The following is a 20366-nucleotide window of genomic DNA, read 5'->3' as shown; positions in this document are numbered from 1 at the left end:
TTAGCTGAAAATACAATTGCTGTACTTTTAACTATTACTTTAGATAACTCTCCTGAACAATAACCTTTGAAAAACACTGGACATCTTCTACCATCTAATAACACTATTTCATTCTACTTGCGTAGTTTTGAAGTTTCTGGTTTAGGTACCTCAGTGTACTTTGAATGAAAAAAAAAACTACATTGTAAACTCTAGAGCTCCTATACAAAGCTTTATCAGTATTTATTATCAGAAAGGGAATCTACAATTCCTCTTGTTTATAGCTGCTCACCTTAAAATTAAGCAGTTATTTTTCAAGCAAAAGTGAGTTTATTCAGGAATAGCAAAGGAAGTCTAATTCCAGAATAGCAAGCTATAGAAAAGCCGTGGGCAAATCTAACAAAGAAGAACATTATTTAATGGAGAAAAGGAAGCAGTTGGGAAAGATTATTTTCAAAACAAGTCCATTGGTAAAAAATAAGAGCTCATGGTGATGACTTGTCCTCACTGGCTGAGTTGTTGGGGAATCAATTCTTCTAGGAGATGCGATGTACATATTTTCCTGCTGGGGACTGTCACTGATGACTCCAATGTTAAAGATTTTTCCCTTGGGGTCTGTAATGACAGTTCTTCTTATAAATGACCTCCAAACATATTACATGAGAGCTCTTCTTTCTGGCTAGCTGACTCGATATGAGTGGCATCCCTTTATTAATTCTCATATAACACAAAAGTAAAAGATCATTTTAGTCTCCCAACTCTGCTCCCAACCCACTCTAGATTAAAAAAAAAAAAAAGATAAATTTTAGAGAGGCATTATGTTTTAAAAAATTCATGCTTTTTTCTGACAAAAGGATTTTTAGATACCTTACAGTTCTTGGCAATTTGCAGCTTACATAAAGCACTGATACATTATAACGCATTGTCTAACTTGTTCGTTTGAAACAGAACATTACTGAAGAAAAAGGTTTTTTTTTTAATTTCAGAGAGTCTATATGTTATCAACTGTAGAGTAATGAATCAGGTAGGAATTATTGTTTTTCCTACAACATTGATAAGAAAATGGTGGCTTACGGAGTTAAGTTCATTTTCAGGGTCTCAAAAGAAAAAAGTGACATGAGCCCTCAGGTGTGAACTCTAGCAGCCCAACTCCAGAATCTGTACTTGGACTTCGCCGGGCAGCTCTGAGCTCCTCCAGCCCGACTCTCCCCCCATCACTGTCCTGCCTCTCAGCTTTTCCCACTGGATCTCCCCAGCCTGCTCATCTTCCTCTTGGGCTGTGTCCTCCTACTTGCTCATAATTAGAGAGGGAAATGTTACTGTTTCAGGTCAAAGCCTCCACTTTCATTCAGAAATGACCCTCCCTGTCTTCAGACACTCACTTGTAAAGCAATACTTACATAGAATTTGCTATGCACCAGCATAGTTTTAAGAGTATTGTATAGAGAATGAACTTATGGATGCCAGCAGGGAAGGATATGGGGAAGAGATAGTTAGGGAGTTTGGGATGGACATATACACACTGCTGTATTTAAAATGGATAACCAACAAGGACCTACTGTATAGCACACAGAACTGTGCTCAGTGTTATGTGGCAGCCTGGATGGGAGGGGAGTTTGGGGGAGAATGGATACATGTATATGTATGGCGGAGTCCCTTTGCTGTCCACCTAACACTATCACAACATTGTTAACAGCTTAAAAAACAAAAGAGTATTGTAAGCATCAGTTCTGGGTGTTCATTGGAAGGACTGATGCTAAAGCTGAAACTCCAGTACTTTGGCCACCTGATGAGAAGAGTTGACTCATTGGAAAAGACTCTGGTGCTGGGAGGGATTGGGGGCAGGAGGAGACGGGGATGACAGAGGATGAGATGGCTGGATGGCATCACCGACTCAATGGACATGAGTTTGAGTGAACTCCAGGAGATGGTGACGAACAGGGAGGCCTGGCGTGCTGCTATTCATGGGGTCGCAAAGAGTCGGACACAACTGAGCAACTGAACTGAACTGATGTATAGTCTAGGTGCTGGAAGTACACAGATAATCCACTTAAAGGGTAACTGAAGACATTTAAAGGTGGAGGTGGGGGGACAAGTTTAAGGGCACAAGCAGAAGACATTGAATGAAGGATATGGAGCAGTCAGAAGGTTGCAGGAACAATGACCAGGTAGCTTATATAACTCGTGTAGAGTGAAAAGGCAAGCAATGTGTGAATTCCAGAATTATCAAAGATCAGAGAAAATGGATGGTGCTAAATGAAAGATGTGACCAAGGTAGAGGAACAGAGACACTGGGGCACTGTGGTTGATGAGGGTGGAAGCAAGGGGAATAGGAGCCTGACTTCTAGTTTCCTGCTGGTACTTCTCACTGGTAAATATCCATCAGAAAGGATGGAGGATATGGGGGATCTTCCATGTCAGATAAATATAGAAAGTTTAATACAGTTTGCATGTGACACAGTTAGAGCCATTAATGGTAGGAGGTGAACAGGTAGGAAGTGAAATAGGTGAATAGGTGAGAAGGTTCTGAATATGTACAGAGGTTGAATTTTCTGTCCTTGTTGAAATGGAAGTATCTTCCTCCCAGGCAGGCATTCATCTGCACACAAGTTCACCCAAAGCAACCCATGGGCAGTCTGGTCTATTGCTCTTACTGTGTGTTGCATTCTTGTCTTTCTGTGCACGTTTCCCTCTGGGCTCCACAGTGAGGTCTGAAACCAAAGGCATCTGGATGTTGTGTGTGCACCATCCCTCCAAGGAGAATCACACCCTGGTCCTTCTGGACACTGAGGGTTTGGGCGATGTGGAGAAGGTAAGGCAGGGAAGCTTCTTTACTCTTGAGACTCCATTTACATTTCAATTTCCCACCTCAATTCAATTTTTAGGACATGTTGCTATAAACTGCAAATCCTATTATGAATGATGAGGCCAAATTCTCTTTCCTTGAGTTAATTTTTTGATAAAATATATACCTCAGTTGATAGGGAAAAACTTTATTATTTTAAACACTGGGGTGAAAGATACAGTGAAAATCTCTCAGTCCTGTCCAACTCTTTGCAACCCCATGGACTGTACTGTCCATGGAATTCTCCAGGCCAGAATACTGGAGTGGGTAGCCTTTCCCTTCTCCAGGGAATCTGGATCTTCCCAACCCAGAGATCCAACCCAGGTCTCCTGCATTTCAGGCAGATTCTTTACCAGCTGATCCACATGAGAAGCCCAAGAATACTGGAGTGGGAAGTCTATCACTTCTCCAGAGGATCTTTTTGACCCAGAAATTGAACGGGGGTCTCCTGCATTGCAGATGGATTCTTTAGCAACTGAGCTATGAGGGAAGCCCATACAAGTTAATAAATATTTATTGGGCATTTGAATCCTGGGGATGAAGTGTAACAGATACCTCAGTGAGTTAAAGACCCAGAGCTGAGTTGGGGAGATAAATATTCAGTGTTACCAGTACAGGGAACCAAGAGGAAAAGAATGTGAGAATCTATCCCAGTTGTTCAGGTTCCTGAAAACTTCCTTATGAAAGCTATAACCCATTCAATCAATGGGATCTTGTCGTTGAAGTGTGTGGAGTTGATGAGTAGATGGTGGTGTAGGTAGCAACCATTAACATAGGATTTCTCTGAATAATGTATTTTTCAAATCTCCAGAAAAGTTTCAGCTATCCCAGGAACATTTTAGGTTCTGAAGATGAATTCATCTGACGTATCTAGAAGCATGAGCTACTTTAACCAAGAACTTTGAAAATGGGATAATTTTAGAAACTTTGTCTTTACAGTGTTAGTTGTAATCAAACTTTTCTACTTATTCATAGTAATCTGCATCTATATAAGAAAGCAGTAGCATTGAATCTTTGGCCTTCATCATTGTAGAAAAGAGCTGGTACATAAATTCAGAAATTCTAAATTTAAAAATCCAGATTTAATGTATTCAATAATCACATTAGTGTCAACCCAAGTTGGCCTACTGATTTGTAATAGACTATAATTTTCATGACCCTCTTCTTTTTATCTCACTGCATTTATCAAAGAACCAAAGTACAGTGAACTTCACACTGATAGCCGAACTACTTGCTGCTCATATTGGTATAAAGTATCTTGATAGTATATATAATGATTTAGTCATTAAGTTGTGTCCAACTCTTAGAACCCCATGGACTGTAATCTTCCAGGCTCCTCTGTCCATGGGATTCTCCAGGCAAGAATACTGGAGTGGGGTGCCATTTCCTTCTCCAAGGGATCTTCCTGACCCAGGAAAAGAAACTGGGTCTCCTGCATTGCAAGCAGATTCTTTACAGACTGAGCTATGAGGGAAGCCCTGATACTCTGTGTGTGTGTGTGTGTGTGTGTGTGTGTGTGTATTCTATTCCAAAGTCACTCATGACTTGCCCTGAATTTTGTTTTCAGCCTCATCATCTACTACCACACAGGTAATCATTACTTCAGTCAAATAAAATAACCGTGTAATACCTTTACCTGAGCACACTTTCTGGCAATTATGATCAGCTTCTGTGGGTCCTTCCACCTGCATGATTTCTATAACTCCACAAATCCATCTTATGTCAATTCTTTAAATTCCAGCTATTTATTTTTTAATACTATCACATTACAATCAGACATAAGCACTACTGCTCTGAAAGCACAGAGTATTTTTTTTTTTTTTTGGTTTGAGCATATGGGTTTTCCTGGTATCTCAGACAGTAAAGAATCTGCCTGCAATGCAGGAGACCCAGGTTCAATCCCTGGGTCCAGAAGATTCCCTGGAGGGGAGAATGGCTACCCACTCCAATATTCCTGCCTGGAGAATTCCATGGACAGAGAAGCCTCACAGGCTACAGTCCATGGGGTCACATAGAGTCGAACACGACTAATCAACTAACATTCACTTACTTACCTTTGCCATTTATAATATAACACTTGATTCCATGCTTGGCAGCTCATCATCTTGTATGTATGTAAACGTCTCCAATAAGATTATGTTTCCAGGTATACCTGCACCTCTTCAATGCCCTCTCTCTAAGGCAAGGAGTATAATATGAAACTTTATATCCAAGTAAGCAAATAAGTGTCTCCTGTTAGTTAGATGCACAGTTTGTAGTTGATTATTTTAACTGAATATCACTTGTGTTCTTAATATACACCATGATATATTAGGAAAACGTTGGAAAGGCAACCAACACCCACTTACTGTCCCACAACTTCTATGTTCCAGGCACTATACTAAACATTTTAAGCACATATAGGGCATGATTCATTTCTGTTAGTAGGTAATCATACTCAAGTGCTTAGAGGGGTCAGTATCTTTAACAGAAAGGTTTGCATTTAGCATTGTCTTGAAAATTTGTTATTTGTCTCACTATTGAGTTATAGTACAGCTGTTATAGTAAATGAACAACTGAATGAGAGCATAAGGAGTAGCATCCTCACACTGTAATGTACTTTCTAGGGGAACTCCAAGAATGACCTGTGGATCTTTGCCCTGGCCAAGCTCCTGAGCAGCTGCTTTATCTACAACAGGATGAACACCATCAACCACCAGGCCTGGGAACAGCTGCAGTATCCTTCCAGAGCTGAACGAGTACATTTCTTTGACTTCATAAGAATAGCAACTGACAATGTTTCTTCTTTTCCATGACTCCATTCTTTTGGCAGATGAGATAGTAAAATGGGGCAAAAGGGAATATTCATAAAACTTGTTTTGGGGTGAGATCTGCAAATTGTGTTGGAGAGTGCTATTTATTCCTTAGCTAAGATCCCAGCTATGTGACTGAATTAACAGAGCTGATCAGAAACAAATCACCTCCCACATCTGATGAAGTAGCGGACTCAACCAAATTTGTGAGTTTCTTTGCAGACTTAATCTTTACTGTGCAGGATTTCATGCTGAGGCTGGAGTTAGACGGGAATCCCATCACTGAAGAAGAGTACCTGGACAATGCCTTGAAGTTGAATTCAGGTATCAATTTTCAGGGACAAGGTGGTAGAAAGCTCAGTAGGAAGTGGGATAAAGAGCCATATATGGCAAACTCTCAGCAAACATTGTCCTCAATGGTGAAAAATTGAAAACATTTCCCCTAAAATCAGAAATAAGACAAGGGTGCCCACTCTCACCACTACTATTTTACATAGTTTTGGAAATTTTGGCCACAGCAATCAGAGCAGAAAAAGAAATAAAGGAATCCAGATTGGAAAAGAAGAAGTAAAACTCTGACTGTTTGCAGATGACATGATCCTCTACATAGAAAACCCTAAAGACTCCACCAGAAAATTACTAGAGCTAATCAACGAATATAGTACAGTTGCAGGATATAAAATTAACACACAGAAATCCCTTGTATTCCTATACACTAACAATGAGAAAACAGAAAGAGAAATTAAGGAAACAATTCCATTCACCATTGCAACAAAAAGAATAAAATACTTAGGAATATCTAAAGAAACAACAGATCTATATAGAGAAAACTATAAAACACTGTTGAAAGAAATCAAAGAGGACACAAATAGATGGAGAAATATACCATGTTCATGGATTAGAAGAATCAGTATAGTAAAATGAGTATACAACCCAAAGCAGTCTATAGATTCAATGCAATCCCTATCAAGCTACCAATGGTATTTTTCAGAGAACTAGAACAAATAATTTCACAGTTTGAATGGGAATATAAAAAACCTTGAATAGCCAAAGCAATCTTGAGAAAGAAGAATGGAACTGGAGAAATCAACCTGCCTGACCTCAGGCTCTACTACAAAGCCACAGTCATCAAGACAGTATTGTACTGGCACAAGACAGAAATATAGATCAATGGAACAAAATAGAAAGCCCAGAGATAAATCCACACACCTATGGACACCTTATCTTTGACAAAAGAGGCAAGAATGTGCAATGGAGAAAAGACAATCTCTTTAACAAGTGGTGTTGGGAAAACTGGTCAACCACTTGTAAAAGAATGAAACTAGAACACTTTCTAACACCATACACAAAAATAAACTCAAAATGGATTAAAGATCTAAATGTAAGACCAGAAACTATAAAATTCCTAGAGGAGAACATAGGCAAAACACTCTCCGACACAAATCACAGCAGGATCCTCTATGACTCACCTCCCAGAATATTGGAAATAAAAGCAAAAATAAACAAATGGGACCTAATTAAACTTAAACGCTTCTGCACAACAAAGGAAACTATTAGCAAGGTGAAAAGGCAGCCTTCAGAATGGGAGAAAATAATAGCGAATGAAGCAACTGATAAAGGATTAATCTCAAAAATATACAAGCAACTCCTGCAGCTCAATTCCAGAAAAATAAATGACCCAATCAAAAAATGGGCAAAAGACCTAAACAGACATTTCTCCAAAGAAGACATACAGATGGCTAACTAACACATGAAAAGATGCTCAACATCACTCATTATCAGAGAAATGCAAATCAAAACCACTATGAGGTACCGTTTCATGCCAGTCAGAATGGCTGCGGTCCAAAAGTCTATAAGCAATAAAGGCTGGAGAGGGTGCCCTTTTACACTGTTGGTGGGAATGCAAACTAGTACAGCCACTATGGAGAACAGTGTGGAGATTCCTTAAAAAACTGGAAATAGAACTGCCTTATGACCCAGCAATCCCACTGCTGGGCATACACACTGAGGAAACCAGAATTGAAAGAGACACGTGTACCCTAATGTTCATCACAGCACTGTTTATAATAGCCAGGACATGGAAGCAATCTAGATGTCCATCAGCAGATGAATGGATAAGAAAGCTGTGGTACATATCCACAATGGAATATTACTCAGCCATTAAAAAGAATACATCTGAATCAGTTCTAATGAGGTGGATGAAACTGGAGCCTATTATACAGAGTGAAGTAAACCAGAAAGAAAAACACCAATACAGTATACTAACGCATATATATGGAATTTAGAAAGATGGTAAGGATAACCCTGTAGGTAAGATAGCAAAAGAGACACAGATGTAGTGAACAGTCTTTTGGACTCTGTGGAAGAGGGCGAAGGTGGGATGATATGGGAGAATGGCATTGAAACATATAAAATATCAAACGTGAAATGAATCGCCAGTCCAGGTTTGATGCATGATACAGGGTGCTCGGGGCTGGTGCACCGGGACAACCCAGAGGGATGGGATGGGGAGGGAGGAGGGAGGGGGGTTCAGGATGGGGAACACATGTACAGTCGTGGCAGATTCAAGTCCATGTATGGCAAAACCAATACAATATTGTAAAGTAAAATTGATTAATTAATTTAAAAAAAGAGCCCTGACATTCAGCACTTGATGTCAATCTTGATTTGGGGCTGGATTGAGGCCATGCTAATGGTGCTTGGTGAATGAAATGTAGGTGTGGCTTTATCATTGCTGTTACTTGGAAACCCCAGGGACCAGAGTGTAAGCTCACAGAGGATGTTTAGAATCCAATATTAGAGAAATGGATACCAAGAAAAAGAAAGGCTGACATATGTGTATAATATATTGAGTGCTTCTCCTCTCCTAGTTGAGTAAGATAATCAATAAGATAAATGGAATCGTAAGGTAAACAAAAGGACTAATTTTTGACATACATTTCACACAATGTATGTTACTAGCCTGCACAGATAACTCCTTAATAGACAGGCTGCTTATACACTAAAGAGTTCAGGGGAAACAAATTGCTATGTCCTTCTAGTAAGACTATCTGGTTCCTAAATGCTCTTTGTCATAACATCACACTCTTCATTCTTGAACTTACAGAGTGCATGTCATGTTAAAATAAAAAGCTAGTTAATTAAATTTTTTTTAGCAGAGACGATAATTGCTGGTACCTAAAAGCATTATTCCAGTTGAACTATTCCAAATCCTGAAAGATGATGCTGTGAAAGTGCTGCACTCAATATGCCAGCAAATTTGGAAAACTCAGCAGTGGCCACAGGACTGGAAAAGGTCAGTTTTCATTCCAATCCCAAAGAAAGGCAATGCCAAAGAATGCTCAAACTACCACACAATTGCACTCATCTCACACGCTACTAAAGTAATGCTCAAAATTCTCCAAGCCAGGCTTCAGCAATATGTGAACCGTGAACTTCCTGATGTTCAAGCTGGCTTTAGAAAAGGCAGAGGAACCAGAGATCAAATTGCCTACATCCACTGGATCATGGAAAAAGCAAAGGAGTTCCAGAAAAACATCTATTTTTGCTTTATTGACTATGCCAAAGCCTTTGACTGTGTGGATCACAATAAACTGTGGAAAATTCTGAAAGAGATGGGAATACCAGACCACCTGACCTGCCTCTTGACAAATTTGTATGCAGGTCAGGAAGCAACAGTCAGAACTGGACATGGAACAACAGACTGGTTCCAAATAGGAAAAGGAGTATGTCAAGGCTGTATATTGTCAACCTGTTTATTTAACTTATATGCAGAGTACATCATGAGAAATGCTGGACTGGAAGAAACACAAACTGGAATCAAGATTGCCTGGAGAAATATCAATAACCTCAGATATGCAGATGACACCACCTTTATGGCAGAAAGTGAAGAGGAACTCAAAATCCTCTTGATGAAACTGAAAGAGGAGAGTGAAAAAGTTGGCTTAAAGCTCAACATTCAGAAAACGAAGATCATGGCATCTGGTCCCACCACTTCATGGGAAATAGATGGAGAAACAGTGGAAACAGTGTCAGACTTTATTTTTCTGGGCTCCAGAATCACTACAGATGGTGACTGCAGCCATGAAATTAAAAGACACTTACTCCTTGGAAGGAAAGTTATGACCAACCTAGATAGCATATTCAAAAGCAGAGATAGTACTTTGCCAACAAAGGTTCATCTAGTCAAGGCTATGGTTTTTCCTGTGGTCATGTATGGATGTGAGAGTTGGACTGTGAAGAAGGCTGAGCGCTGAAGGATTGATGCTTTTGAACTGTGGTGTTGGAGAAGACTCTTGAGAGTCCCTTGGACTGCAAGGAGATCCAACCAGTCCATTCTGAAGGAGATCAGCCCTGGGATTTCTTTGGAAGGAATGATGCTAAAGCTGAAACTCCAGTACTTTGGCCACCTCATGCGAAGAGTTGACTCATTGGAAAAGACTCTGATGCCGGGAGGGATTGGGGGCAGGAGGAGAAGGGGACGACAGAGGATGAGATGGCTGGATGGCATCACTGACTCGATGGACGTGAGCCTCAGTGAACTCTGGGAGTTGGTGATGGACAGGGAGGGCTGGCATGCTGTGATTCATGGGGTCGTAAAGAGTCGGACACGACTGAGCGACTGATCTGAAAAGCATTACTAATTTTGCATATTTAATCATTTATTCACTCTTTCAATAACTACTTACTGATAGATATGCTCAGAAGCATCTTCTATGATGCTATAAGTCATAATATAAAATGATACAGGAGATGGATGAGGTCTCCAAGTTTCATTTAGGCTATCTTTACTATGGGATGGTATATGCTAAAGTGATCTCTTGGTAGTATGTGTACACTTTTACCCTGATTTATAAAGCTTTTCTTTATGTCCTGAGAATCATTTGTCTCCATAGGTTATCTTCCCAGCAATATCATAAATATCTTTATTTCTATGATTACATTACTTTAGAGCACACATGTCATTTCTGACATGGGAACTGCAATATCAGAAAAATATTTCTGACAATTTCTTGGATAAATCTATTACTCAGACAACATCTAATAAGTAGTTGATTTACTACACAGCATGGAATGTTAAGGAAAATAATCAGAAGTTTCTTCACTTGGAATGGATCCCTCCCCTGCCTCCTCAGAAGTACTTTCATCACTCTTGTTGTTGTTAGTCACTCAGTCATGTCCTAGTCTTTTGTGACCCTATGAATTGTAGCCCACCAGGTTCTTCTCTTCATGGGATTTCCCAGGCAAGAATACTGGAGTGAGTTGCTATTTCCCTCTCCTGGGGATCTTCCAGACCCAGGAATCACACCCTGGTCTCCTGCATTGGGAGGCAGATTCTTTACCACTGAAATACTTGGGAAGCCCTCCTTCACTCTCAGCTTTGTACAAGGGGGAAAAAAAATAGGGAAAGCATTTTCCATTTCCTGAGTAGATTAGCATAAGATAGTCTTGCATTGTTTGATTAGTAAAGATTTACAGACACAGGAGATACCAAAATGCAAAGATCCCAGAAATGAAACACTTGAGCCCCCTCACCTGAAATTTGTCCCTTCCACGATTGCTTGTTTCTCACTACTATTGGTGAGGATCCCAGAGTTCAGAACTCCAGCATGCCCAGAGAGAATATCAGGAAATTTTTTTCCAAAAAGAAAATGCTTTGCTTTTGACTGGTTTGAAAGTGACAAAAAACTAATTCTCCATATTGCGGAAGTGCTAGATAACCAACTGGATGAGAATTTCCAGAAGAAATCAGAGGATTTCTGTTCATATATCTTTACCCATGCAAAACCCAAGACCCTAAGAGAAGGAATCACTGTCAAGTCGGGGGATGAGTCTCTTGCACTAGAGCATATGTCTCTGACTCATTGTGTGTCATGAACTTTTGATTGCACTTTGGGATTCTCAGTAATTGCATTTTCTTCTCCATGTAACTCTGAACATGGATGCTCATGCCACACATGGAAATGCATGTTTCTTCACTAAAATAAGCCTATGTACATGGTTTTTTGCAGTCTATCAAATCTCTTGAAACTATTACAATAATGATATAAGTTAAAGATAGAAATCTTCATGGTAATGAGATGTCTGATGAGATAGGTGTTTTGAGTGAGGATATGCAAAACATTTTGTGAATTTACACTAAGAAGAACATAAATAGTAGTCCATGAATCCATGTAGTTTTACCGAGAGACTGAGAAACAAATACAAATACATCTTGTATACAGGGTTGGCCTCATGAACATGCCACCTGGGCAGTCACACACTGTCCTGTTCTGAGATGAGTCCTTCTTGTTTTCATGTTTTGTGTCACTGTCCTGAAATTCTGATGACATTTTCATCAAGATGTTTTAATTTACAAATAGAGCCCCAAAATTATGTGAATTACTTACAAGTGTCATAAGTTCTTCTTATTTTATTACAATGGTAAAAGTGTTCTGGGAGACCCTTGAGCATATTGTTTGAGATGATTTGTTCAGTATTTTAATGTGATGAATTGGAGAAACATAAAAGATAGAGTGCATAGGAGATACAGTGATTATATTTTTTTAAAAAGTGGATTCATACAAGAAAAAGGATGAGGATACAAGAATGAAGAAAATGAGGAGAAGGATAAATAGAAGAAAAGAAATCTTTAACTTCAAAAAATTTTAATGATTTCTAGAATGCTGATCTGTAAAGCTGTTTTAAAAAAGCAGGTGAGAATTCTCTCCTATTTCATAAATATCATATATCTTTCAGTGTTGGGGACTCTGGCGGAGGCCTGCATAGATACCATCAACAGTGGAGGAGTTCCCCGTTTGGAGAACGCAGTAATAACTCTGGCTGAGCATGAGAACTCAGCAGCCGTGCAGAAGGCAAATGATCACTACAGTGAGCCGATGACCCAGCAACTGAGCCTCCATACAGATACGCTCTAGGAGCTGCTGGAGGTTCATGAAGCCTGTGAGAGGGAAGGCATTGCTGTCTTCTTGAGGGACTCCTTCAAGGATGACAAGCAGATGTTTCAGAAAAAGCCCTCTGTAATGTGTCCTAGAATATATCCTTCCTGATTCTTTTCTTCCAGAATGATGCCTAGCCACCCCACTTTTGACCCCATGGTTCCTGTGCTTCTTATCATAAAATAAGACTAGATTCTAGTGGGTGATACAGCTCTACAAGCTATATAGTCCATCCATTTTCTAAAAGTTGGGCTTTTTATTCTCTTTTTTAATTAAAATTTATTTGTTTTAATTGGAGGTTAATTACTTTACAATATTATATTGGTTTTGCCATACATCAACACGAATCCACCATGGGTGTACACGTGCTCCCTATCCTGAACCCTTCTCCCACCTCCCTCCCCGTACCATCCCTCTGGGTCATCCCAGTGCACCAGCCCCAAGCATCCTGTATCCTGCATTGAGCCTGGACTGGCAATTAATTTCTTATATGATATTATACATGTTTCAATGCCATTCTCCCAAATCATCCCACCCTCTCTCTCCCCCATAGACCAAGTGGGCTTTATCCCAGGGATGCAAAGATTCTTCAATATCCGCAAATCAATCAATGTAATACACCACATTAACAAATTGAAAAATAAAAGCCATATGATTATCTCAATAGATGCAGAGAAAGCCTTTGACAAAATTCAACATCCATTTTGATAAAAACTCTCCAGAAAGCAGGAATAGAAGGAACATACCTCAACATAATAAAAGCTATATATGACAAACCCACAGCAAACATTATCCTCAATGGTGAAAAATTGAAAACATTTCCCATAAAGTCAGGAACAAGACAAGGGTGACCACTTTCACCACTACTATTCAACACAGTTTTGGAAGTTTTGGCCACAGCAATCAGAGCAGAAAAAGAAATAAAAGGAATCCAAATTGGAAAAGAAAAAGTAAAACTCTGACTGTTTGCAGATGACATGATCCTCTACATACAAAACCCTAAAGACTCCACCAGAAAATTACTAGAGCTAATCAATGAATATAGTAAAGTTGCAGGATATAAAATCAAGACACGGAAATCCCTTGCATTCCTATACACTAATAATGAGAAAATAGAAAGAGAAATTAAGAGATTGTCTTTAATCCATTGTATATTCTTGCCTCCTTTGTCAAAGATAAGGTGTCCATAGGTGTGTGGATTTATCTCTGGGCTTTCTATTTTGTTCCATTGATCAATATTTCTGTCTTTGTGCCAGTACCATACTGTCTTGATAACTGTGGCTTTGTAATAGAGCCTGAGGTCAGGTAGGTTGATTCCTCTGGTTCCATTCTTCTTTCTCAAGATAGTTTTGGCTATTCGAGGTTTTTTGTATTTCCATACAAATTGTGAAATTATTTGTTCTAGCTCTGTGAAGAATACCGTTGGTAGCTTGATAGGGATTGCATTGAATCTATAAATTGCTTTGGGTAGTATACTCATTTTCACTATATTTATTCTTCCAATCCATGAACATGGTATATTTCTCCATCTATTAGTGTCCTCTTTGATTTCTTTCACCAGTGTTTTATAGTTTTCTATATATAGGTCTTTAGTTTCTTTAGGTAGATATATTCCTAAGTATTTTATTCTTTCTGTTTCAATGGTGAATGGAATAGCATTGAAACATGTATAATATCATGTATGAAACGAGTTGCCAGTCCAGGTTCGATACACGGTACTGGATGCTTGCGGCTGGTGCACTGGGACGACCCAGAGGGAGGGTAGGGGAGGGAGGAGGGAGGAGGGTTCAGGATGGGGAATGCGGGTATACCTGTGGCGGATTCATTTCGATGTTTGGCAAAGCTAATACAATATTGTGAAGTTTGAAAGTAAAATAAAATTTAAAAAAAAAAGAGAGAAATTAAGGAAACAATTCCATTCACCATTGCAACAAAAAGAATAAAATACTTAGGAATATATCTACCTAAAGAAACTAAAGACCTATATATAGAAAACTATAAAACACTGGCTTTTTATTTTCTGTTGTAGTAAAACAAATTACACTGAGCTTAGCAAGTTGAAACACACATCTAATAGCTTATGTTCCTCAGGTCAGATTCCCACTCAGGGTCCATGGGTATCTGCTCGGTGTACCATAGCCAAAAACAAGGTCACGTGGGCTTGGTACTCACATGGAGACTCTGGGGAACCCTCCTACCTCTTTAACAGCCATGGTGCACTGTTTCTTTCCTCAGTTTCTAATCTCTCTGATTACCTCTTCCACCACCAACTGGAGAAGAGTACATGTGAAGGGCTTGTGTGATTAGGTAATGCCCACTTGGGTCATCTCCATTTCTTAACTTAGCCTGTGCCATATAACATAGTCTAAACACAGAATCTATATTTGTCATATTCACAAGTATATGGACTATGCAGAGTGTGGACACCAAGGGAGAGAATGCTTGGAGATCGCAGTTCTACTTACCATTGGCAGCTTCACTGAAAGTTTGATGTTCAGTTTCCCTTGACCATCTTACAAGTTACAAAAATCTCTTAGTTCATTGAGATTTTTGAGAAAGATTCATTGAGAAAGCAAGCCTGATTTTAATTTATAAATACAAACAAAAAATTCTATTTCTGTATTTTCACACATTCCAGCTCTCAGGGAATCGAAAATTCATGAAGAGTTCAAAACTCTGATCAGTGTGTACTTAACTCATTAATGGGCAGTTGATTTGCTATGTATGTGTTTTTATCCATAACACCCAGTGTGCAGAGGAATCCCTGTTTCTCATCATAATTAAACTTTTCATTTTTCATTGTTGGTGGATGGATCACGATTTGTCCTACTGCTACTAAAGGAACCACATAGGGTTAATGCCTGCCAACCCCTTCACTGAACAGATGTTGAGGTTGAGTCCAGTGGATTTAAGGGACTTCCCACAAGTCACACATAGAGGTGGTCAGAACTGGGGCTAAAACTAGACTCCTGACTCCGTGTCTGTTATTCTGTGTCTCAACTCTATGTTTTCAGACTTCCTCCAAAAGAATCACAGCTGGACCTTCCCTTTTAACAGCTTCTTTCCATTGGATTTCTCCACTTTCCCTGATAGGACTTCACAGAGAAAAAGAGGGAAGTTTTCTTGCTCCAGAATGAAGAGGTATCTGTCAATTACTGTTAGGCTGAGCTTAAGCACCTTTCAGAGCTTTTGATGAAAAGTATTTCAGAAGGAATTTTCTTTGTACCTGGAGGATACAATGTCTACTTAGAAGCAAAAGAAGGAAGTTCAACAGGATTATAACCTGGTGCCTCGGAAAGGAGTTAAGGTGAGGAGTAAAGGGATTGCGAAAGAACAGCATATTGCATAACCAACAGCATAAGCTTGTTGGTTCCTTTGTTTCTGCTTTGTTCAGAAGCTGTCAGCCACTGGTTAGTGGGACTAGGTAATGAGGAGGCTAACTGTGATAACCTGGGGGGTTCTGGGTCTAGTGCTAGATGACCTGTGAGTGATGTGAGGCTCTGGGAGACCTGGGTGTTGCCCACACACTGGTGGGTAAGGCCAGGTAGTGGGGCTAGTTGCCAGTTTTGGGAACTGGAGGAAAGAGCCAGTTTTGGGGGACTGGTTGCAGGCTCCAGGGTCTTGATTACAGGGTCTAAGAGCCCCAGAACCTATGTTGGTTAACTGTAAGGTAGATGGTTCCTCACACAGTTGGCTGCTGGGCCTGGGATGTCTTGAAACTTCTGTTGGCCTGATATTAGTCAAGGCCTGAGCCCAGCTGGGTGCAGGGTGGGATCTGGCCTGCTAGTGGGTGGGCTGGTCATGCAGCCTGGGAACTGAGGTTTTATTGCTCCTGGTTATCTTCCCACTGGTTTGGAGATGTAGGTCAGAGGTCTCTGGCTAGAGGGCCCAGGGATTTTCAGGTTTAGACCCCGTGGCTGGTGAAGGGTGCTGGGTTCTTTCCAGAGTCGGCTTTGGGCTCAGGAGTTTGTAAGGTAGCCTGGCTTCTGGTGGATGGAGCTATGCTCATGCTCAGTTAGTTGCCTGAAGCATCCCAGCAGTGGCAGCTGACTGGGCCAGGGTAAGCCTGGGTCTTAGAGCTAATAAACTAAAAGCAAGATTCCTAAATGGTGATGGCCAGCATCAATGTGCACCTGGGATAACGAGTTCTCAAACATGATGCTGCAGTGACTGTGTCCCCAGAGGGGGCTGCAGTTGCCCTCTGCCTCTAGCAGACCCTCCAAGAACAGAAAGTAGGTCCAACCCAGGTTCCTGTCAAATTGCTGCTTCTTTTCTGGATTATGGAGCATGTACAAGTTGGTGTGCACTCTTTCAGGGTTAAATCTGTATTTCCCCAAGCCCTCTGAGACTCCTGACAGGAAGCCCTGCTAGTCTTCAAAGCAGAATGCTGGGGAAGATTGTCTTCCCAGTGCTAGACACTGACTGTGGGGCCCAGTGTGGGAGCCGGACCTCTCACCCCTGTGGGAGGACCTCTAAAGCTGTAATTACTCTGGACTGTGGATCATCCACCTGGGTGTACGGGATGCGACAATACTGGGACACTGCCCCTCCTATCCATCAAGCGTGGTCCCTTAAATTTCTGTTAGATTTTGCTCCTTTTCACCAATGATTGCTTTTCAGATAGTTGTGACTTCAGTGTGCCTGTGAGAGGAAATGAACGCAGGGTCAGTGTGCTCCAGATACTACCAAGACAATCAGTTAGTTTAGTCCTCAGAATAATAAATTAGGTACTGCTGTCATTCTCTTTATAAAACTGAGAACTACGACATATGGAAACATCACTAAGTTGCTTAAGATCACAGAGCCATCAAGTGGTAGTGCTGGTGGAGCAGCTGTAATTTTTTGACAATTATTCAAAAATCAGAAAACAGCTTAGGAAAGCTCCCTGGAAGAGGTGGTAGAAGCTCCAAGTTGAAATGACCATAACTGATATTCTAACAAAGAAAGAGTATATAGGCATTAGTCAAAAAAAAAAAAAAAGAGAGAATATGCATATATAGCAGTTGCAAACAATGGAAGATGGGAGTTTGTAGACCTGTCCTGAATTCTGGAGTCTGTAAACATTTTAGGAGCCTGCAAAGGATGGAGAATTTAAAGGGTCTCTTGTGTAAGTTTACTAAACAATAATTTCCACAGCAAGACACTACATCTTCCCTACCTGACAAGTCTTTGCTCCTTGTTTCCTCGGGCCAATGAGGTCCTCCAGAGCTTCCTGCAGTCACAGGGAGGAGTAGAGGCAGTCATCCTGCAGCCAGACCAGGCCCTCACTGATGGGACAAGGCCATGGAAGGTACAGGGAGGACTGAGCTCTCAGAGGGGAAGGTGGCTCCTGTGCTGCCCTTAGACAGGTTTGCGAGCAAACACTTCCTGGAACCAGAGCTTCCCCTTCTTCTGTGGAACGTCTCTGCTACATGTAAATAAATGGGGAAGTTTGGGTGGCATGTACATCCAATCAGTGCCTCTGTATCATGTGCTAAAGCAGATTATCTGATGTGGTAGCAGGAACAGTCAGACCCCTTCCCACCAATTTAAAGTCATCCTAGTCTCTGAGCTCAGGAGGGTATAGCTCAGTATAACTGTTATATGTCTCTCTTTAAAATGCTTGTGAAACAGAAGAACGAATCAAGGGACAGAAAGCTGAGATGGAGCAGGAACTGCTAACACAGAAACTGAATGACCAGAAGCAAAAAAAATGGAAGCACAAGAGAGAGGTTTCAGTGAAGAGGTGGCTCAGCTGAGAGAGAAGATGGAAAGGGAAAGAGAAAATCTTCTGAGAGAGCAGGAAATGATGATGGAACACAAGCTGAAGGTAAGTTTGGAAGGGCCTGAGCAGGGCCTGATGGGGAAAACCCTAACTTCTCATGAATAAAGGACAGGAATTTGACCTAAAGTCAGACCCCAGAGGGAACTCTAAAGACATAGAACTCACTATAATGTCAAAGAGATGTGGATCGTGCTAAAGGCTTACCTCTGTAAGATTCAGCACCTTCTGTAGTGTTAGGGTTTGAATGGGACAAATAAAATGACCCAGACTCCTGGACTGCTGTTCATGGTAATTATAGCATCACATTTGCTCCCAAATGAATAAGACTTCAGTCTTAGACTCCTTAGAATTTGGGGGACAACCATCAGAGACCTGGACTAGTTCCATCTGCTCTTGAAGGTATCAGATGGTGCCTGCTATGAAATACAGGATACTAAAAGCTGTAAATTTTGCTACATTTGTTTCTAGGTCTGCCTGATTCATTTTATGCCGGCTCCCAGCAATTTTATATACCTAGAGTAAATGTATTCTTTCTCCCAGCTTGGAGTTTGAATGCCAGTGTTTTAGAGTCAGCAGTGCCATTCTGGTGACGTGTGTGGGCATTCTACCTCAGTGAAACGGACAGATATTTAGAATTCACCTGCATTCTCTCCCAAGGGCTGGAACCCCTTCCTAGGGTAATTTTCAGACCTGACCTACACCCAGCTCCTCTGTGTCCAGGAAGATGCTGTTGAAGGAACATGGGACGCTCTAAACCCTGGATGCTCTCCCTTCCCTGGTGCAAACATTTGCAAATACTAGACAAACATCAAAAAAGCATCTAAGGTGTTAGAGAAATAGACAAACGTACTTTTTTGCTATAGTTGTTTGATAAAAAATACTTACTTGGTCTGTTTTCTAAAGGGAACTCTCCCCTTTTTACAGATGCAAGAAGAACTACTTACAGAAGGATTTAAAAAGAAAGCTGAGGAGCTAAATAAAGAGATGTATCAACTAAAAGAAGACATTAAAACAAGTAAAAATAATAAGCCTTCAGTGACTGCAGAGTACCTTGATGGGGCTAGCCTAGCATTAGTTGCTGAACTACCTGGGATTAATAAAGTATATGGTTTGATACCAAAAGCTATAAGTGAAATTATGAATAAGATTGAGATTCCCTGATAAGTATATTTTGAAAGGCATCTTTTTTCTTAATAGTGTAACACTGTAGCTCATTTTTTAAACGTGTATGTCATGATAGCTTTGTTCAAGAAGACTTTAAAAATAAAAACCGATTATCAAACAGTTGCTGTAGTGTATGTGTGTGTGTGTGAGTCGCTTAGTCGTGTCCAACTCTTTGAGACCCCATGGTCTGTCCATGGAATTCTCCAGGCAAGAATACGGGTGGGGGGGGGGGTTGCCATTCCCTTCTCTAGGAGATCTTCCCGACCCAGAGAATGAACCCAGGTCTCCTGCACTGCCAGTAGATTCTTTACCTTCTGAACTACCAGGGAATCCCACTTAAGTGATTACCAACATGATTACCATGGTCTGATACACAAAAAATAAAAAACAAGCAATTCTGATTGAATTAGTGAATTTAAAAAATGGAAAACAAGTTGAAAGATAATGATTAATTCTGGTAAAGTGTTAAGAGGAGCAAGAAACAAATATAAGAGGAAGAACATCTGCAATCTATAATACAGTCCTGGAGATCAGCTCTTTAAGTTATTATGAGCCCTTATATAACAGTGAGCAAACAGCAACAAGAACATTTTTACATGGGCAAAAATGTAGAAAGAGAAAGTGTGTTTAACTTCACTGATAATAAATGACATACAAGGTAAAATTAGGAGGGACCTGTGTCACCTCCCACCTGGGCCAGAAACAGCAGTTTGGACAGGACACTAGCTGTCAAGGGTTCCAGGGAATTGGGGGTCTCTGTTAACTGCTAAGGAGAGTGCAAATTGGTACAAATACAATTCAAAGATTTGAATGCAAGTACTGCTGCTACAGAATCCACATTTAGTAATCTGTCTTAACGGGCTTATTAACCTGAGTTGAAAATG

The 20366-nt window shown here is 40.5% G+C and overlaps 1 protein-coding gene and 1 pseudogene across 1 annotated transcript; both read left to right on the top strand.

Annotated features, from left to right (window-relative positions):
• The first annotated feature begins 2545 nt into the window (after positions 1–2545).
• On the top strand, positions 2546–17898 carry LOC147375760 (guanylate-binding protein 7-like; annotated as a pseudogene).
• Positions 17899–18023: 125 nt separating this feature from the next.
• Positions 18024–19602, top strand: LOC147375759 (guanylate-binding protein 7-like). Its single transcript, XM_086391057.1, has 2 exons — positions 18024–18363; positions 19243–19602. Exons 1-2 carry the CDS (start codon positions 18247–18249, stop codon positions 19477–19479), a joined length of 354 nt encoding a protein of 117 aa, XP_086247183.1. The 5' UTR covers positions 18024–18246; the 3' UTR covers positions 19480–19602.
• Positions 19603–20366: the final 764 nt, after the last annotated feature.

This window comes from Bos grunniens, chromosome 3 (assembly GCF_055505025.1).
Source record: "Bos grunniens cultivar Pamir isolate PY7600 chromosome 3, Bosgru_T2T1.0, whole genome shotgun sequence".
NCBI classification, from domain to species: Eukaryota; Metazoa; Chordata; class Mammalia; order Artiodactyla; family Bovidae; genus Bos; species Bos grunniens.
The sequence above is the reverse complement of the archived record's forward strand: the minus strand, read 5'-3'. Positions and strand labels throughout refer to the sequence as shown.